The sequence below is a fragment of the Salvelinus namaycush genome, chromosome 16 (genome assembly GCF_016432855.1).
Source record: "Salvelinus namaycush isolate Seneca chromosome 16, SaNama_1.0, whole genome shotgun sequence".
NCBI classification, from domain to species: Eukaryota; Metazoa; Chordata; class Actinopteri; order Salmoniformes; family Salmonidae; genus Salvelinus; species Salvelinus namaycush.
The window spans coordinates 34,448,043-34,475,892 of record NC_052322.1 but is presented as its reverse complement, the minus strand read 5'-3'; the positions used below and the strand labels follow the sequence as shown (position 1 = coordinate 34,475,892).

General features: G+C 42.9%; 1 protein-coding gene across 1 annotated transcript in view; it reads left to right on the top strand.

Moving 5' to 3' along the window:
- LOC120061347 (plexin-D1-like) overlaps nucleotides 1-27,850 on the top strand; it is a 123,373-nt gene that overhangs the window by 91,328 nt on the left and 4,195 nt on the right. Inside the window, exons 22-33 of the mRNA XM_039011095.1 lie at nucleotides 7,057-7,169; nucleotides 8,687-8,791; nucleotides 10,478-10,608; nucleotides 11,177-11,375; nucleotides 11,582-11,728; nucleotides 12,265-12,421; nucleotides 14,338-14,441; nucleotides 15,260-15,323; nucleotides 16,285-16,319; nucleotides 17,126-17,230; nucleotides 17,814-17,977; nucleotides 18,087-18,234. Of these exons, the coding sequence (XP_038867023.1) occupies nucleotides 7,057-7,169; nucleotides 8,687-8,791; nucleotides 10,478-10,608; nucleotides 11,177-11,375; nucleotides 11,582-11,728; nucleotides 12,265-12,421; nucleotides 14,338-14,441; nucleotides 15,260-15,323; nucleotides 16,285-16,319; nucleotides 17,126-17,230; nucleotides 17,814-17,977; nucleotides 18,087-18,234 (1,472 nt within the window). The remainder of the gene's footprint in view (nucleotides 1-7,056; nucleotides 7,170-8,686; nucleotides 8,792-10,477; nucleotides 10,609-11,176; nucleotides 11,376-11,581; nucleotides 11,729-12,264; nucleotides 12,422-14,337; nucleotides 14,442-15,259; nucleotides 15,324-16,284; nucleotides 16,320-17,125; nucleotides 17,231-17,813; nucleotides 17,978-18,086; nucleotides 18,235-27,850) is intronic.

The window sequence follows — 27,850 nt, the reverse complement described above, 5'->3', positions numbered from 1 at the left end:
GGGAGAGGAGAGAAGGGAGGAGAGGAGGGAGAGGGGAGAAGAAGGGGAGAGGAGGGGGGAACGAAGGAGGGCCAGTCTGAAGGCCACAGAATGTCTGAGCATAGATAAATAGGGATGAATAGAGAAAGAGAAATGGAGGGAGAGAGGAAAGGAGGGAGGAAGATGGCCATGAGTCAGGGATGTGTCTGTGGAGAGATGTGTGGGAGGAGGGGACGTTTGTTGGAGGACACAGACAGCTGTGTGGGTGAGACCAGGGTAAGTGTGTAAGGGGTGAGGGATGGGTTTGGGGAGGGGAGAACAGAACAGGAGGGAGGAGAGAAGGGAAGAGGGGAGAAGGGAGGGGTAAGGGAAATTGCAACGCTAGGGTTGTGGGGTTTGATTCCCATTACGAAAAAGTATAAAAAATGTATGCACTTGCTACTATAGACCCTCTGGATAAGAATGTCTGCTAAATAACTAAAAAGTAAATGTAATGTACTAAGGTGGCAGTGGAGAGATTGACATATTGCAGGGACCATCCATCTAGATGAATGAGAAGAGTTTGGTATGTGTGGGAGGGATTAGGGACAGTTCGAAATTTGCTGGGGTGGGTGGTCCAAACTAGAGGAGGGTTGTCTAACTTGTTTTTTTGCTTTGGGGAGGGTTGTGTGCTTTTTTTATTGGGTACAGGGGAGGGTAGTGCGTCTTTTCCCTGGTTTACATTCGCACTTTTGCAGGTTTTACTATATAATTTATTCCTTCCTTGTAACGTGTATGCTGGGAGTCGGGAAGCAAGTTCAGGGAGTGTATTTAACTTCTTACGACTGAGATCGGCTGAGATCCCGTTAACGGGATCGACTTGACAACAGCCAGTGAAAGTGCAGGGCGCCAAATTCAAACAACAGAAATCTCATAATTAAAATTCCTCAAACATACAAGTATTTTACACCATTTTAAAGATAAACTTGTTGTTAATCCCACCACAGTGTCTGATTTCAAAAAGGCTTTACGACGAAACCACACCATCTGATTATGTTAGGTCAGTACCTATTCACAGAAAAACACAGCCATTTTTCCAGCCAGAGAGGAGTCACAAAAAGCAGAAATAGAGATAAAATTAATCACTAACCTTTGATGATCTTCATCAGATGACACTCATATGACTTCATGTTACACAATACATGTATGTTTTCATCGATAAAGTTCATATTTATATCCAAAAATCTTAGTTTACATTGGCGCGTTATGTTCAGTAATGTTTTGCCTCCAAAACATCCGGTGATTTTGCAGAGAGCCACATCAATTTACAGAAATACTCATAATAAACATTGATAAAAGATACAAGTGTTAAACATGGAACTTTAGATAAACTTCTCCTTAATGCAACCGCTGTGTCAGATTTCAAAAAAACTTTACGGAAAAAGCACACCATGCAATAATCTGAGTACGGCGCTCAGACACAAAAACAAGCCATACAGGTACCCGCCATGTTGTGGAGTCAACAGAAGTTAGAAATAGCATTGTAAATATTCACTTACCTTTGATGATCTTCATCAGAATGCACTCCCAGGAATCCCAGTTCCACAATAAATGTTTGTTTTGTTCGATAAAGTCCATAATATATGTCCAAATACCTCCTTTTTGTTCGCGTGTTTAGTTAAAAAAATCAAAATTCACGACGCGCAGGCACACTTAGTCCAGACGAAAAGTCAAAATATTCCATTACAGTTCGCAGAAACATGTCAAACGATGTATAGAATCAATCTTTAGGATGAATCTTCAATAAATCTTCAATCATGTTTCAATCTTCAATAATGTTTCAACCGGAGAATTCCTTTGTCTTTAGAAAGGAGAAGGAACGCAGCTACCTCTCACGGGGACACGCCTGAGTGAGCTCATGGCACTCTGTTTCAACCAGGTGTCTGGCAGCTCTCATTCCCTCATCCTTCACAGTAGAAGCCTGAAACAAGGTTCTAAAGACTGTTGACATCTAGTGGAAGCCTTAGGAAGTGCAATATGACCCCATATACACTGTATATTCGATAAGCAAAACTACGAACCTCAGATTTCCCACTTCCGGGTTGGACTTTTTCTCAGGTTTTTGCCTGCCATATGAGTTCTGTTATGCTCACAGACATCATTCAAACAGTTTTAGAAACTTCAGAGTGTTTTCTATCCAAATCTACTAACAATATGCATATCTTACCTTCTGGGCCTGAGTAGCAGGCAGTTTACTCTGGGCACCTTATTCATCCAAGCTACTCAATACTGCCCCCAGCCATAAGAAGTTAATAACTAAATGAACATAGAACAAAACAAGAAACAAAGGTAGCATACAGACATTTTTCCCCCCGTTACTTTTACCCCTTTTTCTCCACAATTTCGTGGTATCCAATTGGTAGTTAGTCTTGTCTCATCGCTGCAACTCCAATACGGACTCGGGAGAGGCGAAGGTCGAGAGCCGTGCATCCTCCAAAACACGACCACGCCAAGCCGCACTGCTTCTTGACACACTACTCGCTTAACCTGGAAGCTAGCCACACCAATGTGTCGGAGGAAACACCTTGCACCTGTTGACCGTGTCAGCGTTCACTGCGCCCGTACAGACATGAACACTGGAACAGAAACAATAACGCCTGGGAAAAGAACCAAAGGGAGTTACAGATATAGAGAAGATAATCAGGAAGGTGATGAAGTCCAGGTGAGTCTGATTAGGCGCTGGTGTGTGTAACGATAGTCACAGGTGTGCGTAATAATGAGCAGCCTGGTGACCTAGAGCGCCGGAGAGGGAGTATACGTGACAATCCTAGCAAATTGTCCTCATCTGCTTGCATGCGCCTCCCCTATATGAAGATGTTTTGGTACTTCCCTTATGCACTACGCTTTTCCACATGCTAACGTTTACTATACCACAGTACAATATAGTCTACCAGTCTAACTGTCTATCCTGCCCTCTATCCACCATTCATAGTGAATAGTGGTAGGTGGATCATTGGTGACCGACCGCCTTGATTCAGTCTTAAGTAGCAACATTTGAAATTGTGTTTTTTACATTGGACAAAAGCAGAGACAGAGTTACAAAATGGTATTTCATACACTGCATTTGAGGAACAATGGAAAAGTAATTCTGCTTTGAAAGTTGATAAACTTGTAACCTGACTTTTGAGAAAATTACCTTTGAATGTCTTGGTACCTACTGGAGAGATCTTCTTTGTCTGCACCCATTCTGCATCATTTACACCCTCTTAAGCTTTAGCCCCACCGATCTCTTTAAGGGTTGACCCGAGCGTTCTGTCCTAACAAAAGCAGTCAAGAACCCAAGCTAACTGGTTAACTTTGGCTAGCTTACTAGCTATTTCCAGACACAAATGAGAGAACAGCTTACTGACTATTTTTCTCGCCCTAGCAGAGCTGGTTAGGCAATTTTTATGTTATCCAGAGTGATTGCAACTGTGCTGCTGGCAACAATTTACGCTTTTTTGCCAATGTTTACTGACACCGGACATATTCAACGGGTGTTGAGCGTTCGTTATTCTGCGCTCTGGCAAACTCAAACGAGATGGCTCTGAAATCGGAGTAGATAGCCATTTACCAGCTATGTCTATCAACAGTTGTCGCAGTGACATTCTATTGAAATGGTTACTTGCATAGTGGAGTCTTTTGCAAGCTAGGTAAACAATGAACAATAATCCCAACTTAGAACGTTACTACCCTGCATGAATCTGCAGGTAGCTAACCAACCAGGTTCAATGTTAGCTAGTTAACATTAGGCTATAACTAGCAAAGCAAATGGCACTGAGATACGAATAATAAGATCATACATGTAACGTTAGCTATCAAGCCAGCCAGCTAATGTTAGCTAGCTGGCTAACAATACACTTTAACTTGAAATGGAAACAACTTTCTGTCAAAATTAGAAACGTGTAATATCTGAAAATGTAGCTAGCTCGACTTTCTTACCCGTATACATCATGGATCTCCACTCCCTGTCACGGATGCCATGGTTGCACTTAGTTTGAAGATGTAATCTGAAGGCAGGGGTTTTCTCCATCTCCTTAGCTATCATACTCTAATTAAACTGATTTCAAAACTCGGTCCTCCAGAAAGTGGAGAGCAACACTTATGCAGTTCTACTACGCGATATATATATATTAAAAGCCGCATTAGACAGGATTACCTACACATACTGACCAGTTCAAATAGACAGACGCGTGCTATATGGCAGACCAATCCGAACCCATCTCTTGGCATGTCCAGCCCACTCATTATCTCAGACAATCATGGCTAGCGGGAAGGTTGCTGACTTTCTCTGGCTAAACCAACTAGGCTCGTAATTTAACAATTTTATTTGTATCTACAGTTGGCATACAAGTTTGTTATTAAGAAACATGAAAGTTCACATATTCCAGAATGCATTTCTGCCAAAAAAAATGCATTAAAAAAAAGTTTACGTTCAAATGGCTCTCTTGTGAAGTAGTGACACGCGACATATGCCTAGTTTCCTGAAACAAGTCACATTTGTCCAGATCTGCAATAGGCTAACTAGCAATCATACCACATAGAAAAGCATTCAAATCTGCATACATCTTCAATATGAATCCACAAGAATCCATTGTGCAAGAAAGAACAGTGAAGACATGAAACACTGAGCTTGTCACGCCCTGACCTTAGAGATCCTTATTATTCTCTATGTTTGGTTAGGTCAGGGTGTCACTCGGGTGGGAAAATCTATGTTTTCTATTTCTTTGTGTTTTTGGCTGAGTATGGTTCCCAATCAGAGGCAGCTGTCTATCGTTGTCTGTGATTAGGGATCATATATAAGTTGTCATTTTCCTTTTGGGTTTTGTGGGATCTTGTTTTCTGTTTAGTGTTTTTTCCTGACAGAACTGTGCGCTTTTGTTTTTGATTTTGTTGTTTGTTGGTGTCATCAATAAATATGCGATGTACGCCTACCTTGGTCTCCTTCTCCCAACGAGAGCCGTAACAGAGCTCAAAAAGCTCCCCTATTGATCTTGTTTAGGGACAATACAATTATCCTACCTAGACTAGCCTACAACACCACAATGCAATGAATAATTGCATTATTGTTTTCAAGTGAGTACAAAATTCTACTCTAGGATCAGTGGCGATTTTAGCATGTAAATCTTGGTTTGCAAACTCCCCAAAAATGTTTAGATGCATGCCAACAAAGCCACTACACAACACTAAACAATACATGAATTGCACTATAACGGTGCCAAACAGTGCCCACAAACTGTTTGGGCCTACATAAAGCTGTCCCAACAGCAGAGCTTTCCTTTCAGCACCATGGAGTGAATCCTTACCCCCGCTACTGGCTATCAGCGGAGCCTTGTCTGGCAGCTAAACAGTTCATTCAGCCTCATATACTGACTTTTTAAAACCATAGTTGATATTGTTGGCTTGCTTAAACAAATGTGGTTTCTACTGACTCCTTGTGGTTTTGTGTAAGTCTATAAGAACCTCATTGTCCTTCAATAATAATGAAAACCAACATGAGTTTTGACTTTTGAACTATACACAAACATTATTACATTTATGTTCAGTAAATTCATAATGTTTGTTCTTATATGATTAACACTCTCTAAGTAGCTCTAGTTTAAACGAGCTGCAACAAGGTAGGCCTATTCATTCAGCACATTCAAAATGGACACCGACAAAAATTCAGATCGATCCAGACAGAGAGCAAGAGAGACGCGGTTAGCCTACCATTTGACATTTTTTATTAGGCCTACAGTGGCGTGCAAAAGTATTCACCCCCCTTAGAATTTTTCCTATTTTGTTGCCTTACAACTTGGAATTAAAATAGATTTTTGGGGGGTCTGTATCATTTGATTTACACAATATGCCTACCACTTTGAAAACTTGAGCATGCATAACTATTCACCCCCTCAAAGTCAATACTTTGTAGAGCCACCTTTTACAGCAATTACAGCTGCAAGTCTCTTGGGGTATGTCTTTATAAGCTCGGCACATCTAACCACTGGGATATTTGCCCAAGCAATATCTGCCCAAGCGATGGCTTTTTTTCTGGCCACTCTTCTGTAAAGCCCAGCTCTGTGGAGTGTACAGCTTAAAAAGTGGTCCTATGGACAGATACTCCTATCTCCGCTGTGGAGCTTTGCAGCTCCTTCAGGGTTATCTTTGGTCTCTTTGTTGCTTCTCTGATTAATGCCCTCCTTGCCTGGTCCGTGAGTTTTGGTGGGCGGCCCTCTCTTGGCAGATTTGTTGTGGTGCGATATTCTTTCCATTTTTTAATAATGGATTAAATGGTGCTCTGTGGGATGTTCAAAGTTTATGGTATTTTTTTATAACCCAACCCTGATCTGTACTTCTCCACAACTTTGTTCCTGACCTGTTTGGAGAGCTCCTTGGTCTTCATGGTGGTGCCCCTTGCTTAGTGGTGTTGCAGACTCTGAGGCCTTTCAGAACAGGTGTATATATACTGAGATCATGTGACAGATCATGTGACACTTAGATTGCCCACAGGTGGACTTTATTTAACTAATTATGTGACTTCTGAAGGTAATTGGTTGCACCAGATCTTATATAGGGGCTTCATAGCAAAGGGGGTGAATATATATACACACACCACTTTTCCATTTTTTATTTCTTAGAATTTTTTGAAATAAGTCATGTTTTTCATTTCACTTCACCAATTTGGACTATTTTGTGTATGTCCATTACATGAAATCCAAATAAAAATCTATTTATATTACAAGTTGTAATGCAACAAAATAAGAAAAACGCCAAAGGGGATGAATACTTTTGCAAGGCACTGTATCTAAGTGTTTACTGTGTTGTAATGTCAACCTATTGCATATCTGCTTTCACTGGACATCAGTTTTAGAAAACTATCACAAATTAACAGCACACCACGGAAGTGTTAATTATCACTTAGCAGCGGTTATGGAGCAGAAAGTGGTGCTCTCGAAAACCATTTTTACATGGTTTTGGGCCTATGTTCAGGGATGAGACTGAGAGTTGTCTTAGGTGTTCTAAACTGTATGTAACTTAATGTCCTGTGAATGTCCTGTAATTCGTCTGTTGTCCTTCCAGGCTTTGCAGAGCTACAGACAGACATGACAGACCTGACCAAGGAGCTAAACCGCAGCCAGGGAATCCCCTTCCTGGAGTACAAACAGTTTGTCACACGCACCTTCTTCCCCAAGGTGAGTCAGTTAATCACACACACACCTCTTCTTCCCCCAAGGTGGGTATCACCTTACTACAACCATTAGAGGGAGATTTTCCATCAGAATATTTTTTACAGTTTACATTGAAAAGGTCTTCATGTATCCAAGTTATTACCGTCCCAAACCTTGACAAGCATGGTGTGGTTTAAGTCCCTTAAGAAGAACATATATTCGTTACAGGTAAAAAAAAATATTCTCCTCTCTGATGTGCTATCCATCCTGTTGGACAGGTGTAGATTTTTTTGTTTCCAGACAGACAGAGATACAGACAGACATAACAGTGTGTTTGGTATTCTAACACCGGGCATGAAGTTTCAAACCACAAGCATGACGTTTCAAACCACAAGCATGACGTTTCCAGCCAGGTTACCCATGATACAAGTCAGTATTCGGCGTTCATCCATGTCTGAGGACGTCAGGAGTTGAAGTGGAGATCAGCCACTAGGGGCAACAGTGAGCACTGTTACCTTCAAGTAGATTTAGGTTTTGCTAGGGTGTTGTGGGAGGCGATGGCGGATGAGCATAAGCACCTGCCTCTGATTCCAAAGGTTGCAAGTTCAAATGAAGTGATCAACCCAAACTTTAACCCTTACCTTAAGCATTTGGCATTGATGCCTTAACTTAAACATTTGGAGGAGTTAATGGCTAAACCTAACCTTAAACTCTTCGAAATTTGACGTTTGCAACGACTTCGAAATTTGACTTTTGAGAAACATGCATGAACGTATAATTCTGATGTGAGAGTGTGAGAGCTAGTTGGAAGTTTCAAGGACAAGGAGCAATGCTGGGCACTCGCACAAAAAACTTACCCCACACAGAGCTACACACACATCGGCACACACTTGTGAACCCACCCACACACTTTCGTTCGCATGCACATTCTTTTGTACAACCATCCGTACTCAAACACAGCCATGCACATACAGTATCAGCACAGACTCCTGCAAACACCCACACAGTCTATTGTACGCACACACACTCGTTCACAGATAGAACTGCATAAGTTTGTCGAGGTGGACAGTGTGTTTTTTAGATGTGAAGGAAATGAGAGCTGGTATACTGTTGAAAAGCTGCTATGATGGAACATAGTAACTTATGTTGTTACTTCACTACTCACACACACAGTCACACACACACACACACACACACTCACACATACACTGATGCAGGATAAACACTTGCGTCGTTACCTCAGTAGGTTACTGTCTCCACTCAGGTTTACAGAGACCAAAAACATACAGCAACACAATACTGTTCAATCAACTGCCACAAGACAAGGGCAAACCACAGTCTCAACCCTCTATCCCATTGACACACACTGAAACACACACATACACACACTCACACTGAGTGTGTGTATTTGTGTGTGGGACAGCTCATTTAATTATTTGACTCTGTTGGCTCTGACTATGAGAGCAATGGTCGATTTCTCTGTTTGTCTCTAAATACGTTTCGTGATGTAATGGTTCTGTCTCTCTGTATGTTTACCTCAGATGTGTTCGGACTATGAGAGGAGTCTGGTCCAGCCCGTCTATGAGAACGACGCCCTCGGTCCACGAGCCCTCCCTGAGACACACCCCCTTCTGCAAGACTGGCAGGTATAGAGTTAACCCCCTGAAGTGTTCCATTATCCATTCTGCTCTCCTCTACCTGGAGCACCTCCATTCTATTCCTCTACCTCCTCGTTCCTTTGATTCACAACTGGGTCACACTGAAGATGATTAAGTCTCCACGGTGAGGCTGTTGATTAGGAGTAACTATAGAAGGAAAGCACAACCATGTGTATGTGCTTGCGTGCGTGCCTTAATGAGTGTGTGTGTGCATGGGTGGGTGTGTGCGTGCGTGTATGTGTCTAACTGTGCAGACGTGTGTATGCATTGCATTCTAATGCCCATTCACCAGCTGCCAGTCCATATGATTCAGAGAGTTTTTACGTTGTCAAACACTATCCCAGCCCACCCAAACACTGGCAGGTTGTTGACACACTTCCCACCGTCTCCATGATGATGATGGCACAGCACTCATTCTACCATAACCATGCCAACGGCCGTGTGTGTGTGTGTGTGTGTGTGTGTGTGTGTGTGTGTGTGTGTGTGTGTGTGTGTGTGTGTGTGTGTGTGTGTGTGTGTGTGTGTGTGTGTGTGTGTGTGTGTGTGTGTGTGTGTGTGTGTGTGTGTGTGTGTGTGTGTGTGTGTGAGCTCTACTATTGCAACAATGCATGGTTTTGGGTCGACAGCCAGGGGAGCCTGTCTAAGGGTGATAAAGTGTTTCAGATCCTCACTATTTTCCAGGGAAGTGTTTTCCAGGTCACAGCGTCCAAATCTCACAGGCGGCCATTTATCTTAATGGACACCCCTGCTCTCCTTCTGTCACTGTGGAAACAGGAGCATATGGCTGCAGTCCAGAGGGAAGACTTCATCAGAGCACTGCTTAGGTGCACCATTAGACAGGATACATCCGCATTAACTAGGCTAAGAGTGTTTAGAAGACAGTACTAGAAAGCACCTGGGGACTGTGATGATGTTATGAGAAAGCCGGTGAAAAGCTCTGAGGTGGAAGGCGATAATGAGTTTTAGTGGTCATACTCTGGTATGAGGTGGATTTATGAGGTGGATTTGGATTAGCGAGGAGCCTGATTGAACAGCGCCCGGTTTCCCTATAACGTGTTTTAACGATGCATCTTTCCTGCAACTGCCGAAAATGTAACATACGTTTCCCAAAACACCATGCAGAGAGAACGTGCGCTAAGTGCGTTGTTGAGGCATGTGTTGATACTGATAGGATCGAAAGAAAGGCAACGCTGCTGTTTGAATCAATTGCAAGGACATTGGCAACTTTGTATTTGTAGTCAACTTTGTTCTGAAGTTATAGGTGGTTCCAAAGAGGCGGATAAACAATGTGATTTTATGTTTAGCGGAAATCTTCTGTGTATAAAGTGCCGCGGTAGGGCAAAAAAGCATCTATCGATGTACTTAGCTGTTCGAGTGGCAGGCGTTAGATTATGAGGGTTTTCAAGGGCAACATTAATAACGATGGTTTTGGGAAACAGCTTGGAGATTTAACGATGCGCCTACAAAGTTTCTAACGATGACTTAGCCTTAAGATGCTTTTGGTAAACTGGGCCCTGATTGGTTCAATACACATAACTCTCTCTTTTCTCTCTCCTTTCCAACTTTCTCTCTCTCTTTCTCTGTCTCTCTCTCTCTCTCTCTCCGTCTCTCTCTCTCTCTCTCTCTCTCCGTCTCTCTCTCTCTCTCTCTCTCTCCGTCTCTCTCTCTCTCCAGCCCTCTAACACAGCCAAGCCTAACATGGAGGAGGGAATCACTCTCTTCTCAACTCTTCTCAACAACAAGCACTTCCTGGTTACCTTTGTTCATGCACTGGAGCAACAGAAGGACTTTGCAATACGTGACAGGTAACCATGAAAACCATGACAACCATGTGTACTTCAAACCCAATGTACCGTGACTGTCTATTATACAACTGATTATGGTTTTGACTAGAAAGTATGCAGCTTTTGTCATATTTGAATTTTGTAGCATGTTAGGAGAACATATGCAGCAGGTTAGGATAATTCATGTAGCAGGTTAAGAGGATTAGGTTTAGGAAAAGGGTATCCTATACACTTGGGCGGCAGGTAGCCTAGTGGTTAGAAATCCCTGAGCTGACAAGGTAAAAATCTGTCGTTCTGCCCCTGAACAAGGCAGTTAACCCACTGTTCCTAGGCCGTCATTGAAAAAAATAATTTGTTTTTAACTGACTTGCCTAGTTAAATAAAGATTTTAAAAAATGAATGGTTCTTTGTTATGGAAATCCCCCGTCTACCTTTACTGTTTCACCCCCTCCATCCTCTGGGACAACTCAGAACATATACATAACTCAGTGTATTCTCAGGTGTGGGGACTAAATCATGTTGTTTGAATCGTATATGTCTCTTTACTCTGTGCTCACACACATTTTTGTGTTGGTCTGTGTCCCCCCAGGTGTAGCCTGGCATCCCTGCTCACTATTGCCCTCCATGGTAAGCTGGAGTACTACACCAGCATTATGAAGGATCTGCTGGTGGATCTGATCGATGCCTCGGCCGCCAAGAACCCCAAGCTGATGCTGCGACGGACAGAGTCTGTTGTGGAGAAGATGCTAACCAACTGGATGTCCATCTGCATGTACAGCTACCTCAAGGTGAGGGAGGGAGGGAGGGAGGCAGGGAGGGAGTTGTGAAAAGACAATAGAACGTAATGTAATGACAATAGAACGAGACTCCCGTCAAACATTTTTGTATCCAGTCATGAGTATTCCCTGTCCAGTTGGTTACAGTCTGGGCCTTTACTGACAAACAGTCTTAATGTTTATGTTACGTTATCAGCGTGTTACTGTGTTTTCTGCAGGAGACAGTGGGCGAGCCCTTCTTCCTGCTGCTTTGTGCCATCAGGCAGCAGATCAACAAGGGTTCTATAGACGCCATCACAGGGAAGGCCCGGTACACACTGAACGAGGAGTGGCTGCTCAGAGAGAACGTTGAGGCCAAGCCACAGGTCAGTCACCACACAACAACGCAGGTCATATACTGCCCACTGATTGGTTCACCTCTTGCTATGTGCATATATCATATGTCTATCGTATGATAGAGTTTACAATATCTCAACTATGTGTAGCTTAATCACTCAACAGGAATAATGAACCAGCTTAATCACTCAACAGGAATAATGAACCAGCTTAATCACTCAACAGGAATAATGAACCAGCTTAATCACTCAACAGGAATAATGAACCAGCTTAATCAATCAACAGGAATAATGAACCAGCTTAATCACTCAACAGGAATAATGAACCAGCTTAATCACTCAACAGGAATAATGAACCAGCTTAATCACTCAACAGGAATAATGAACCAGCTTAATCACTCAACAGGAATAATGAACCAGCTTAATCACTCAACAGGAATAATCAACCAGCTTAATCACTCAACAGGAATAATCAACCAGCTTAATCAATCAACAGGAATAATCAACCATCTGAAGTAAAAGGTGACATTGTGACATTCACTGCCTCCCTCTCTCTGTGTGTCCAGAACATCAACGTGTCGTTCCAGGGATGTGGTATGGACTCTCTGGCCGTAAAGGTTGTGAACACAGACACCATCTCTCAGGTGAAGGAGAAGATTCTAGAGGCCTTCTATAAGAACCTGCCTTTCTCCCAGTGGCCCCGGGCAGAGGACGTAGACCTGGGTGAGAAAAGTTACTTTTATTTGTCCTTCAACTCCCCAGTTGTGGAAGTAATGCTATGCAAAGGAGCTATATGACCAATTATTACTTCGTAGCTCAACTAACATCAAATAAAATAAAATTGTATTCCTCACATTCCTCACACACAGTTTACAGCAGGTATAAAAGGTGCAGCGAAATACTTGTGTGCTAGCTCCCTCAACATTGCATACAATATCAATAACAAGTAAACTGATGTGTACACAATAGGATATACAGTATAGATAATGAACAATAGGGTATACAGTATAGATAATGAACAATAGGATATACAGTATAGATAATGAACAATATGATATACAGTATAGATCATGAACAATATGATATACAGTATAGATAATGAACACTAGGGTATACAGTATAGATAATGAACAATATGGTATACCGTATAGATAATGAACAATATGGTATACCGTATAGATAATGAACAATAGGGTATACAATATAGATAATGAACAATATGATATACAGTATAGATCATGAACAATAGGGTATACAGTATAGATCATGAACAATAGGGTATACAGTATAGATAATGAACAATAGGGTATACAGTATAGATAATGAACAATATGGTATACCGTATAGATAATGAACAATGGGGTATACAGTATAGATAATGAACAACAGGGTATACAGTATAGATAATGAACAATAGGATATACAGTATAGATAATGAACAATAGGGTATACAGTATAGATAATGAACAATAGGATATACAGTATAGATAATGAACAATAGGATATACAGTATAGATAATGAACAATAGGATATACAGTATAAATAATGAACAATAGGATATACAGTATAGATAATGAACAATGGGGTATACAGTGTAGATAATGAACAATATGATATACAGTATAGATAATGAACAATAGGGTATACAGTATAGATAATGAACAATAGGGTATACAGTATAGATAATGAACAATAGGATATACAGTATAGATAATGAACAATATGATATACAGTATAGATAATGAACAATAGGATATACAGTATAGATAATGAACAATATGATATATAATGAATGTGCTATGTCAAGTATGACTGTATTTACAAACATAAAGTGCCTAGTGTCTTGGTCATGCAGTTAAATAAATAGTATATAATAGAACAGCTGTGTGTGTGTGTGTGTGTGTGTGTGTGTGTGTGTGTGTGTGTGTGTGTGTGTGTGTGTGTGTGTGTGTGTGTGTGTGTGTGTGTGTCTGGGGGGGGGGTACAGATTGTCTCTGAGGTGAAAATAGTCTCTAAGGTACAGATTGTCTCTGAGGTGAAAATAGTCTCTAAGGTGCAGATTGTCTCTGAGGTGAAAATAGTCTCTAAGGTGCAGATTGTCTCTGAGGTGAAAATAGTCTCTAAGGTGCAGATTGTCTCTGAGGTGAAAATAGTCTCTAAGGTGCAGATTGTCTCTGAGGTGAAAATAGTCTCTAAGGTACAGATTGTCTCTGAGGTGAAAATAGTCTCTAAGGTGCAGATTGTCTCTGAGGTGAAAATAGTCTCTAAGGTACAGATTGTCTCTGAGGTGAAAATAGTCTCTAAGGTGCAGATTGTCTCTGAGGTGAAAATAGTCTCTAAGGTGCAGATTGTCTCTGAGGTGAAAATAGTCTCTGATGTGAAAATAGTCTCTAAGTTGCAGGGCAACAGATAGGGTTAGCTGTTCAGCAGTCTGATGACCTGGTGGTAGAAGCTGTCTCGGAGCCTGTTGGTCCAAGAGCTGATGCTCCGATAACATTTTCCAGATGGTAACAGAGTGAACGGTTCATGGCTCGGGTGACTCTAGTCCTTGACATGGAGCTAGTACAGTACAGTAGAAGGCTAAATGCATTTAAAACATTCATTACATGTATTGCCTCCCCCTCCTCCTCTCCTGCAGAGTGGTTTGCTTCTGGTAGTACCAGCAGGATCCTCCAAGACCTGGATAACACCTCTGTGATGGAGGATGGCAGGAAGAAACTCAACACAGTCACACATTACCAGGCAAGGATCTGCTCCCATCACACACACCCCATATGCTCTCACATGTGTGTTTGTGCATGCATGTGTGTTTCTGTCACCCCGTGTGTGTGTGTGTGTGTGTGTGTGTGTGTGTGTGTGTGTGTGTGTGTGTGTGTGTGTGTGTGTGTGTGTGTGTGTGTGTGTGTGTGTGTGTGTGTGTGTGTGTGTGTGTGTGTGTGTGTGTGTGTGTGTGTGTGTGTGAAAGAGAGGTGAGGGTGAGAAGTCACTGTAAATGTTGACATCTTGACTGCTCAATGGGTGCCACATGATTTTTATGTGTGGGTGACTGTGTGTGTGTTAGTCTATGTGCAGTGTGTCTGTCTGATCATACACATGCAGTGTGTCATTGTCTGTGGGTATCTGTGTGTCTTTGCACTTTCTATTGTCTTGGTATGTTTGGTATGTGTCAGAGTATTTCGGTATGCCTGAGTGTATGTGTGTGTGTAAACAGCTGGGCAGTGACCCCTAACATTTGCCCTGTTACCTGTGCTGTTAAGTGCTTTGCTTAGTCAGTGCTGGGAAGGCAGTGAACTGTGAAGGCAGCGAGGCACAGCACGTACTAACAGTTTCAGTTCACTGGCAATGCTGTTCAATCCATTTCACTGTGTGTTGACTTTAATGAGCCCCCCGCCCCAAAACACACACGCACAAACACTCAAATTATCTCTCGCACACACTCAAACTCTCTCTCTCACACACACATACACACACACACACACCCTGAGGCAGCGGTTAATGATCCAGTTCTTGTGCCCCACGTCTCTCACCCCTGACCCTGTGACCTCTGACCCCACCCCCAGATCCCAGAGGGGGCGTCATTCGCCATGAGCATGAAAGACAAGAGAGACAACACCCTGGGGAGAGGTAGGTCACACACACACACACACTCTGTCACCTTGTCACACACCCCTACATGCTTAGAAAACATACACACGTACTTTATTAAGGTAAAACCGCATACACACACACCAAACCACAGACATACATTCATTTCCAACAACAAACATGCTGTAGCCACATAAACACACTCTCACTTAATCATTCACACACACATACACACAAGCATGCACACACACACACACACACACACACACACACACTGATACACAGGCACACACACACACACACACACACAGTGGATTTAGACCTTTCATCAGCATGTTTGATATCAGTATCCATAAGCATGAACAGTTGACTCCTCTACTGGGCCGTCAACATTCCGGTTCAGTTTGGGAGGGTATGCTCACCTCATCCAGAACAGGACTTCGGTTCTGACAGACTGCTCTGTCCATCCCAATGATTAGGGCCTCTCCTCTCATTCATACTGGGCCAGAGACAGGCTAAAGTGGTCCAAACTGGGCCAGCAGCTCAAAGGCCTGGCCTAATGGATTTGTAGTACACCTTGGCTAATGTAAAACACCTTTCCCCCTCTCTGTGATTAGCTAAGAGTGTCTGGACTGGGGCCGGGGCCTAAACCGGCCTGTCCTGCCAAGACTAGGCCTGGAGTAATGAGAGCACAGCCACTATTGGGCTGTGTTTGTGTGTGCGCGCACGTGCATGTGCGTGTGTGTAAACCAGGGAGAGAGTGAACCTCTGGTCTGACGATGCGTGAGCATTATAAACTCATTACACTGGCTCCAGCACCAATCACAGACTCGATGTCTACCTCTCTCTGTTTTTTTTCAGCTTTTCTCTCTCATTCTTTCACTCATAATCTTTCTTTTTTTCTGTCTATTTCTTGTCTCCCCTCCGATCTTCTTTCATTCTCTCTCTCACTCTCTCCTTCTCTCATTGTTTTGTTCTGTTTTTTTCTCTCCCTCTGCAGCCAAAGACTTGGACACAGAGAAATATGTCCATTTGGTAAGCACACGCACAAGCACACACACACACACGGACAGAGAGCTTTCTCATTCACCTCTATTAACCCCATTCAGTCTGTCATCAGCCCCATTGGTCTCAGAGAGAACTCAGTTTAACGCAGACAGACACAGGGATAGCCTGAGCAATAAATCACTAACTACACACTTTCATAAGAGTGTGTGTGAGCGCATGCATGTAGGAAAAAACATGACAGCACTAATACCACATAAGCCATTGAAAAAACTCAGACTCAGATATGCTAACTTTCAGTTTGACAAAATGAGTTCTCTGGCATACATTTCACTGAGATAGCTTTAGTCATTTCTTGAGCAGTTGGTTGTTGATGTAGCACTTCATATTATGGTGTGCTGGCCTGGACTGGCTCAGTAGAGTGAAACCAACAGTGTCCTTTCTTTCTCCTCCACCTCCACACCCCTGTCCTAGCCCTGTCCTGTAGGAGCATGTTAGACACCTCATACTGGTTTACTGTACAGCAATCAGAGAAACTTCCAAAATGTCCCAACTTGCAGCATTTCATAAAGTGACATCATGTTAGTCAGACCTCATAAATCTCCACTGTGGTTCCTGGGTTGTGTTCAGTACTTAGAAGTGAGTGAAAACATTTTGAAATGGTAGAGGTATTAACTGAAACTTTCATACAAGAACACTTGTTTTCATTTCACCTCCCTGTCAAATGTTAGTCACACCTCCGTAGTAGATTCTCATTGAGATTTAGGTTATATCCCCACCATGCTGATTGAATGTTTTTGTACCCTGACCTCTAACCTCTGCTCCCGCCCTTCCAGGTCTTGCCTCATGATGAGCCGTTTGAGAATAAGAAGTCCCACAGACAGAGTCATCGTAAGAAGGTCCTCCCTGAGATCTACCTAACCCGCCTCCTCTCCACCAAGGTAAGCACACAACCCACAGTGTGGCAGCCATTTTGAATGAGCCACAGTGTACAACCAGAACAGTGACAGAAAGCAGTGCCAGCCTTTCCTGGATGCCCATCTGTTACTGCTTCAGCTAGCCAACTGCTTATCATGTCAATTGTGAGCATACTTAGAGAGATGGAGACCCACACAGATCCAAAATTGAGGCCTAAATGCAAAAATACAAGTTATTTATAAGAACATCATCATGATTCCCAAACTAGTACGATTGTGATCCTAAACAGTTTGGCATGACAGTCACAACTCAAGTAGTTGGCTAAAGCAGAGGCATCATTCCATCATCGTTGACAATCAATCCATCATCAGTTCTATTTACAGTGACATGGGGCGGCAGGTAGCCTAGTGGTTAGAGCGTTAGACTTGTAACTGAAAGGTTGCAAGATCAAATCCCTGCGCTGACAAGGTGAAAAAATGGTTCCTAGACTGTCATTGAAAATAAGAATTTGTTCTTAACTAGTTAACTAGTCAAATAAAAACATATAATTCGAAACAATCCAAATCTGGTTCCGTGTCTGATCCCATCTGTGTTGTGGTTTCGTAGGGAACACTGCAGAAGTTCCTAGATGACTTGTTCCAGGCCATCCTCAGTATTCCTGCAGAGCGTCCGCCGCTGGCAATCAAATACTTCTTTGACTTCCTGGAGGAGCAGGCGGACAAGAGGGGCATCACCGACCCCGACACCCTGCACATCTGGAAGACCAACTGGTAGCTAGGGGAACAAGATGCATCTACTCATCAATGTAGCATGAGGCAGTACAGTATCCATAATGCAAGATGTTCCTGAAGCTTACATAATGTTGTCTCATCTCTACAGTTTACCTCTGCGTTTCTGGGTGAACATCCTGAAGAACCCTCAGTTTGTGTTTGACATTGAAAAGACGGACCACATGGACGCCTGTCTGTCTGTCATTGCCCAGGCCTTCATAGATGCCTGCTCCGTTTCAGACCTGCAGCTGGGCAAGGTGAGACACACACATTACACATGTATAAACAATTACTGTTAAGTAATCGCACTCAACACATTCACATGGTTACAAAGACACACTGTATTGCACATGAGACACACACACATTACAATCATTGTGGAAAACTCAGAAGTGAAATGACAATGCTGAATAGTGAACCATCATATTTTTGTATAAAATATCTAATAATGAAAGAGAAGGATTGCTGTTTTGAATTTGGGAAAGGTGGAAAAATTATTGTTATCCATCAATAATGATAAGCCACCAGGTATAGACAACCATGATGGGACACTATTGAGAATCATAGCAGACTGTATTGCCTCCCCTATTTGCTATATCTTTAACCAAAGCCTAAAAAACGTGGACGGAAGCTAAAGTCCTTCCACTGCCTAAAAATAGTCAAGCACCCTTTGCTGGTTCTAACAGCCACCCAATCAGTTTGCTGCCTTTTCTTAGTAAACTGATAGCTTTGTATTTGGTCAAACACAATTCTCTCTATTTTTCAGAGAACAAGTTAACTACTAACTTTCAGCATGCATATAGAGAAGGGTACTAAACTTGTATTGCACTGACTCAGATGACTGATGACTGGCTAAAAGAAATGGATAATAAGATCATAGTTGGAGCTGTATTGTTAGATTTCAGTGCAGACTTTGATGGGGCTCCCGAGTGGTGCAGCGGTCTAAGGCACTGCATCTCAGTGCTCGAGGCGTCACTACAGACCCTGGTTCGATACCAGGCTGTATCACAACCAGCCATGATTGGGAGTCCCATAGGGCGACGCACAATTGGGCCCAGCGCTGTTAGGGTTTGGCCGGGATAGGCCGTCATTGTAAATAAGAATTTGTTCTTAACTGACTTGCATAGTTAAATAAAGATCAAATAAAATGGTTAAATGTTATTGAAAAAACTCACTTGCTATGGCTTTAGATCACCTGCCATCACATGGTTGGAGAATTATTTATCCAATAGAAGCTTCTCTAAGATGAAATATGTACAGTGTGGTGTCCCTCAGGGCAGTTGCCTTGGGCCGTTACGCTTCTCTATTTTGGTTTTTTTTACAATTGATTTGCCACTGGTCTTACGCGAAGCTACAGAATGACTATGTATGCAGATGATTCCATATTCTACATGTCAGCATCCAAAGCCAGTGAGCTTACTAAAATTCAAAATGAGGAGTTACAGTAAGTATCAGAATGGGTGATTAATAATAAATAGGTCTTAAATACATCTAATACTGAAAGCATTGTATTTGGTTCAAAACATTCTTTAAGACCTAAATCTCAACTGGAATTGTGCATAAAGTGTGTGACCATTGAGAAAGTTGACCAAACTAAACTCCTAGGTATAACATTGGATGGTCAATTATCATGGTCATGTCATATTGACAAAGTTGTTGTGAAGATGGGGTAGGGGTTTGTCTGTTACAAAATGATGTTCTGTGTTTTTTACACAAAAATCAACTGTATTAGTTGTTCAGTCTCTGGTCTTGTCCCATCTTGATTATTGTCTGGTAATTTGGTCAAGTACAGCAAGGAAAGAGCTAGCAAAGCTACTGCTGGCTCAAAAAATCGCAGCACACCATACCCTTTTAATTGCACATACAGAACAAACATCAACATCGTGCAAGCCAGTCTTTCCTGGTTGAGGGTTGACGAGAGATTAGCAGCATCTCATTTAGTTTCAATGAGAAATAAACTCAGAGAAAAAAGAAACGTCCTCTCACTGTCAACTGCGTTTATTTTCAGCAAACTTAACATGTGTAAATATTTGTATGAACATAACAAGATTCAACAACTGAGACATAAACTGAACAAGTTCCACAGATATGTGACTGTGGAATAAAGTGTCCCTGAACAAAGGGGGGGGGGGGGGGTCAAAATCAAAAGTAACAGTCAGTATCTGGTGTGGCCACCAGCTGCATTAAGTACTGCAGTGCATCTCCTCCTCATGGACTGCACCAGATTTGCCAGTTCTTGCTGTGAGATGTTACCCCACTCTTCCATCAACGCACCTGCAAGTTCCCGGACATTTCTGGGGGAATGGCCCTAGCCCTCACTCTACGATCCAATAGGTTCTAGACGTGCTCAATGGGATTGAGATCCGGGCTCTTCGCTGGCCATGGCAGAACACTGACATTCCTGTCTTTCAGGAAATCACATACAGAATGAGCAATATGGCTGGTGGCATTGTCATCCTGGAGGGTCATGTCAGGATGAGCCTGCAGGAAGGGTACCACATGAGGGAGGAGGATGTCTTCCCTGTAACGCACAGCGTTGAGATTGCCTGCAATGACAACAAGCTCAGTCCGATGATGCTGTGACACACCGCCCCAGACCATGACGGACCCTCCACCTTCAAATTGATCCCCCTCCAGAGTACAGGCCTCGGTGTAACGCTCATTCCTTTGACGATAAACGCGAATCCGAGCATCACCCCTGATGAGACAAATCCGCGACTCATCAGTGAAGAGCACTTTTTGACAATCCTGTCTGGTCCAGCGACGGTGGGTTTGTGCCCATAGGCGATAAAGGTAATGTCTGGTGAGGACCTGCCTTACAACAGGCCTACAAGCCCTCAATCCAGCCTCTCTTAGCCTATTGCGGACAGTCTGAGCACTGATGGAGGGATTGTGCGTTCCTGGTGTAACTCTGGCAGTTGTAGTTGCCATCCTGTACCTGTCCCGCAGGTGTGATGTCCAGATGTACCAATCCTGTGCATGTGTTGTTACACGTGGTCTGCCACTGCGAGGACGATCAGCTGTCCGTCCTGTAGCGCTGTCTTAGGCGTCTCACAGTACAGACATTGAAATGTATTGCCCTGGCCACATCTGCAGTCCTCATGCCTCATTGCAGCATGCCTAAGGCACGTTCACACAGATGAGAAGGGACCCTGGGCATTTTTCTTTTGGTGTTTTTCAGAGCCAGTAGAAAGGCCTTATTAGTGTCCTAATTTTTCATAACTGTGACCCTAAATGCCTACCGTCCGTAAGCTGTTAGTGTCTTAACGACCGTTCCACAGGTGCATGTTCATTAATTGTTTATGGTTCGTTGAACAAGCATGGGAAACAGTGTTTAAACCCTTTACAATGTAGATCTGTGAAGTTATTTTGATATTTATGAATTATCTTTGAAAGACAGGGTCCTGCTGAGTTTATTACTGAGATGAAAATTCAAAATTGTCTGCATAATCAAATAACATACAGTTCAGACACCCACACATAACCCACAAGACATGCCACCTGGGGTTCTCTTCACATGGAACTCCCTTCCATCTCCAATTACTCAAGCAAACAGCAAAATTACCTATTGTGTCATTTCACAATAGGAACTGTGAAATAACACACAGACAAACACACACTATATCACACTCTAATACACAATCTACACAATTCTTTTTTATTTGTATTATTCGTATATTGTCGTATAAAAAAACTTGTTTTACTGTTCTTGTTTGTCTGTGTATCCGTGTTTTGTTACTTGTCATGTTTTGTGTTTTTGTGTGGACCCCAGATAGAATAGCTGCTGTTTCGGCAAAAGCTAATGGGGATCCAAATAAACCAAACCAAACATACAGTATACTTAAACACACACACAAATTTACACACACACACACTTTCCCAAAATGACCCTCACTGTCATCACCTATCTCCACATTCCTCCCCAGTCCCTGCCAACCCCCTTCCCCTCCTCTCTCCAGTCAGTCTGTCTACCTCTCCTCATGATATTTCAGCCCAGTCTGCTCAGCCAAGGTCATGGGCACCAGGAGTTCACTCTTCAAAGTGTGTGTGTGTGTGTGTGTGTGTGTGTGTGTGTGTGTGTGTGTGTGTGTGTGTGTGTGTGTGTGTGTGTGTGTGTGTGTGTGTGTGTGTGTGTGTGTGTGTGTGTGTGTGTGTGTGTGTGTTTCAGTGTCCTCACTTCCCACAAACAGTCTCATCCCTCAGAAGCTGTGACCCCTAGCATACACTCTGCTTCCTGTCTCTTTGACTGACTTCCTCCCCAGAGATACTTTTAATGCTGCTCTTTCAGATGAAACCAAAGCATTATGATTTATTCCACTTGTTCATTGCCAGAGAGCCAATGCACACACCTCAAACATGTAATACACAGAAACACAAACACACACACCATGGCACTGTAAAACATCCAGATGCTCATCTCAACCTTTTTTTTCTGTCTGTTATTGGGAAGACCTGGTGTCGTCAGCTGTGCTGTCTGTGTATAGATGTTTTCTGTTCTTTAGATAGGACAGAAAGGTATTAGACTGTCTGAGTGGAAACGTAACTCTTTTCTTTGCTTGAGTGGTCAGCATAGGAAGAGCAGGGCAGAAAAAGTCTGGATTAACCATCGCGTGTGTGTGTGTGTGTCTGTGTGTGTGTGTGTGTGGTGATCAGGGGACAGAACAGGTCAGTAAGGGATCTGGATTAGCCGTTGCTCTGCAGGGTTGAGAGAAGGCTTGGAAACAGAGTTGTTTCCACAGAAACCTTATCTGGTGTCCTGCAGACAGACAGGGAGGGGTGGGGGGTGCTAGGGGTCACAGGGGGTCGCCAGGCAGATGGAGGAACCATAGGAAATGACCTTGTGGACAGGAAGAGAGGGATCCCTATCATGAGGAGGGACAGTGGCTGGAGTCTTCCTAGGCGCGATACCACACACACACACACAAATGCATGTCTGTATGCTCAACCCAATACCTTACAAGTGAAGCTTTCTTAAAGATTGAATAATGCGTTCAGTACCATTGTAAATGCTGTCAGTATCTTGTAGAAGTAGCAGATGTAAGTAGAAGGATGGATTGTTATGTCTGGCCTGATTCTCTGTGGCCGTGGACATGGTTTATGTCTGGCCTGGTTTTCTGTAGATGTGGACATGGTTTATGTCTGGCCTGGTTTTCTGTAGATGTGGACATGGTCAATGTCTGTCCTGGTTCTCTGTGGCTGTGGACATGGTTTATGTGTGGCCTGGTTTTCTGTAGATGTGGACATGGTTTGTGTCTGGCCTGGTTTTCTGTAGATGTGGACATGGTCAATGTCTGTCCTGGTTCTCTGTGGCTGTGCACATGGTTTATGTCTGGCCTGGTTCTCTGTGGCTGTGGCCAAGGTTTATGTCTGGCCTGGTTCTCTGTGGCTGTGGCCATGGTTTATGTCTGGCCTGGTTCTCTGTGGCTGTGGACATGGTTTATGTCTGGCCTGGTTCTCTGTGGCTGTGTACATGGTTTATGTCTGGCCTGGTTCTCTGTGGCTGTGCACATGGTTTGTTATGTCTTTCAATTGGCACATTCATTGCCTCCTCTCCCCTGTAACTATTCCCCAGGTCGTTGCTGTAAATGAGAATGTGTTCTCAGTCAACTCACTTGGTAAAATAAATGTTAAATAAATAAATACAAATGTCTGGCCTGGTTCTCTGTGGCTGTGGATATGATTTGTTATGTCTGGCCTGGTTGTTTAACTTTCCTATTGTGAGGAGAGGAAACCCTTGGCCCTCTCTTCATTGTCTCAGCACAGGGAGGTGCTGACCTACCACACACTGATAACACCAACCACACGCTGTGACCATGGACCGTACACCAACCACACGCTGTGACCATGGACCGTACACCAACCACACGCTGTGACCATGGACCGTACACCAACCACACGCTGTGACCATGGACCGTACACCAACCACACGCTGTGACCATGGACCGTACACCAACCACACGCTGTGACCATGGACCGTACACCAACCACACGCTGTGACCATGGACCGTACACCAACCACACGCTGTGACCATGGACCGTACACCAACCACACGCTGTGACCATGGACCGTACACCAACCACACGCTGTGACCATGGACCGTACACCAACCACACGCTGTGACCATGGACCGTACACCAACCACACGCTGTGACCATGGACCGTACACCAACCACACGCTGTGACCATGGACCGTACACCAACCACACGCTGTGACCATGGACCGTACACCAACCACACGCTGTGACCATGGACCGTACACCAACCACACGCTGTGACCATGGACCGTACACCAACCGTAGATTTTTGGGTATTTGGTATTTTATTAGGATCCACATTAGCTGTTGCAAAAACAGCAGCTACTCTTCCTGAGGTCCATACAAAACATGAAACATGACATAATACAGAACATTAATAGACAAGATCAGCTCAAGAACAGAACTACATACATTTAAAAAAGGCACACACAGCTTACAGTTGAAGTTGGAAGTTTACATATACCTTAGCCAAATACATTTAAACTCAGTTTTTCACAATTCCTGACATTTAATCCTAGTAAAAATTCCCTGTCTTAGGTCAGTTAGGATCACCACTTTCTTTTAAGAATGTGAAATGTCAGAATAATAGTAGAGAGAATAATTTATTTCAGCTTTTCTTTCTTTCATCACATTCCCAGTGGGTCAAAAGTTTACATACACTCAATTAGTATTTGGTAGCATTGCCTTTAAATTGTTGAACTTGGGTAAAACATTTCGGGTAGCCTTCCACAAGCTTCCCACAATAAGTTGGGTGAATTTTGGCCCATTCCTCCTGACAGAGCTGGTGTAACTGACTCAGGTTTGTAGGCCTCCTTGCTCGCACACGCTTTTTCAGTTCTGCCCACACATTTTCTATAGGATTGAGATCAGGGCTTTGTGATGGCCACTCCAATACCTTGACTTTGTTGTCCTTAAGCCATGTGGCCACAACTTTGGAAGTATGCTTGGGGTCATTGTCCATTTGGAAGACCCATTTGCGACCAAGCTTTAACTTCCTGACTGATGTCTTGGGATGTTGCTTCAATATATCCACATACTTTTTTCCTCATGATCTATTTTGAGAAGTGCACCAGTCCCTCCTGCAGCAAAGCACCCCCACAACATGATGCTGCCACCCCCATGCTTCATGGTTGGGATGGTGTTCTTCAGCTTGCAAGCATCCCCTTTTTTCCTCCAAACATAACGATGGTCATTATGGCCAAACAGTTCTATTTTTGTTTCATCAGACCAGAGGACATTTCATCAAAAAGTACGATCTTTGTCCCCATGTGCAGTTGCAAACCCGTAGTCTGGATTTTTTATGGCGGGTTTTGGAGCGGTTGCTTCTTCCTTGCTGAGCGGCCTTTCAGGCTATGTCAATATAGGACTCGTTTTACTGTGGATATAGATACTTTTGTGCCTGTTTCCTCCAGCATCTTCACAAGGTCCTTTGCTGTTGTTCTGGGATTGATTTGCACTTTTCGCACCGAAGTACGTTCATCTCTAGGAGACAGAATGCGTCTCCTTCCTGAGCTGTATGGCGGCTGCATGGTCCCATGTTGTTGGAATTGTTGGAAAAATGACTTATGTCATGCACAAAGAAGATGTCTTAACCGACTTGCAAAAACTATAGTTTGTTAACAAGAAATTTGTGTAGTGGTTGAAAAACAAGTTTTAACCTCACTAGGGTATGTGGGACGGTAGCGTCCCACCTCGTCAACAGCCAGTGAAACTGCAGGGCGCCAAATTCAAAACAACAGAAATCCCATAATTAAAATTCCTCAAACATACAAGTATTTTACACCATTTTAAAGATACACTTGTTGTAAATCCAGCCACAGTGTCCGATTTCAAAAAGGCTTTACGACGAAAGCACACCAAGCGATTATGTTAGGTCAGAGCCAAGTCACAGAAAAACACAGCCATTTTTCCAGCCAAAGAGAGGAGTCACAAAAAGATCTTCATCAGACGACACTCATAGGACTTCATGTTACACAATACATGTATGTTTTGTTCGGTAAAGTTCATATTTATATCCAAAAATCTGAGTTTACATTGACACGTTATGTTCAGTAGTTCCAAAACATCCGGTGATTTTGCAGAGAGCCACATCAATTTACAGAAATACTCATAATAAACATTGCTAAAAGATACAACTGTTATGCATGGAATTTTAGATCCACTTCTCCTTAATGCAACCGCTGTGTCAGATTTCAAAAAAACTTTACGGAAAAAGCACACCATGCAATAATCTGAGTACAGCGCTCAGAGCCCAAACAACCCAAACAGATATCCGCCATGTTGTGTAGTCAACAGAAGTCAGAAATAGCATTATAAATATTCACTTACCTTTGATGATCTTCATCAGAATGCACTCCCAGGAATCCCAGTTCCACAATAAATGTTTGTTTTGTTCGATAATGTCCATCATTTATGTCCAAATACCAAATTTTTGTTCGCGCGTTTAGCCCAGTAATCAAAATTCATGAGGCGCGATCACTAGGTGCAGACGAAAAGTTCCGGTACAGTCCATAGAAACATGTCAAATGATGTATAGAATCAATCTTTAGGATGTTTTTAACATAAATCTTCAATAATGTTCCAACCGGAGAATTCCGTTGTCTTTAGAAATGCAATGGAACGCAAGCTAACTATCACGTGAACGCGGATGGTCAGCTCGTGGCTCTCTGTCAGACCTCTGACTCAATCCCCTCTCATTCGCCCCCACTTCACAGTAGAAGCATCAAACAAGGTTCTAAAGACTGTTAACATCTAGTGGAAGTGCAATATGACCCCATAGACACTGTGTATTCGATAGGCAAAGAGTTGAAAAACTACAAACCTCAGATTTCCCACTTCCTGGTTGGATTTTTTCTCAGGTTTTTGCCTGCCATATGAGTTCTGTTATACTCACAGACATCATTCAAACAGTTTTAGAAACCTCAGAGTGTTTCCTATCCAAATCCAACAATGAGAAGCATATTCCAGCTTTTATGGCTGAGTAGCAAGCAGTTTAATTTGGGCACGCTTTTCATCCAAAATTCCCAATGCTGCCCCCTACCCTAGAGAAGTTAATGACTCCAACCTAAGTGTATGTAAAATTCCGTCTTCAACTGTATATTTCAATACAACACACAAAATATCTAGTTCAAATAGGGGAGAGGCGTTGTGCCGTGAGGTGTTGCTTTACAGTTTTTTTTAAACCAGGCTTGTTGTTCATGTGAGCAATATGAGATGGAACGGAGTTCCATGCAATAATTGCTCTATATAATATTGTACGCTTTCTTGAATTTGTTCTGGATTTGGGGACTGTGAAAAGACCCTTGCAGAACTTGCTTTTTGGAATGTGCTGTCAAAGCATCTCTTTATTACAGACAGACCTCTCCCCATCTTTACAACCATTGAATCTATATGTTTTGACCATGACTGTTTACAATCTAATGTAACACCAAGTTATTTAGTCTCCTCAACTTGTTCAACAGCCACACAATGCATTATCAGATTCAGCTGAGGTCTAGAACATAGGGAATAATTTGTACCAAAAACAATGCTCTTAGTTTTAGAGATGTTCAGGGCTAGTTTATTACTGACCACCCATTCCAAAATAGACTGTAACAATTTTTTAAGAGTTTCAGGGACTTCATTAGCTGTGGTTGCTAATGCATATATGGTTGAATCATTAGGCTACATGGACACACATGCTTTGTTTAATGCCAGTGGCAGGTCATTGGTAAAAAATAGAAAGAGTAGAGGGCCTAGAGAGCTGCCATGCGGTACACCACACCTTACATGTTTGACATTAGAGAAGCTTCCATAGACCAACCACACTATGACCATAGACCATGCTGCCCACAGTCA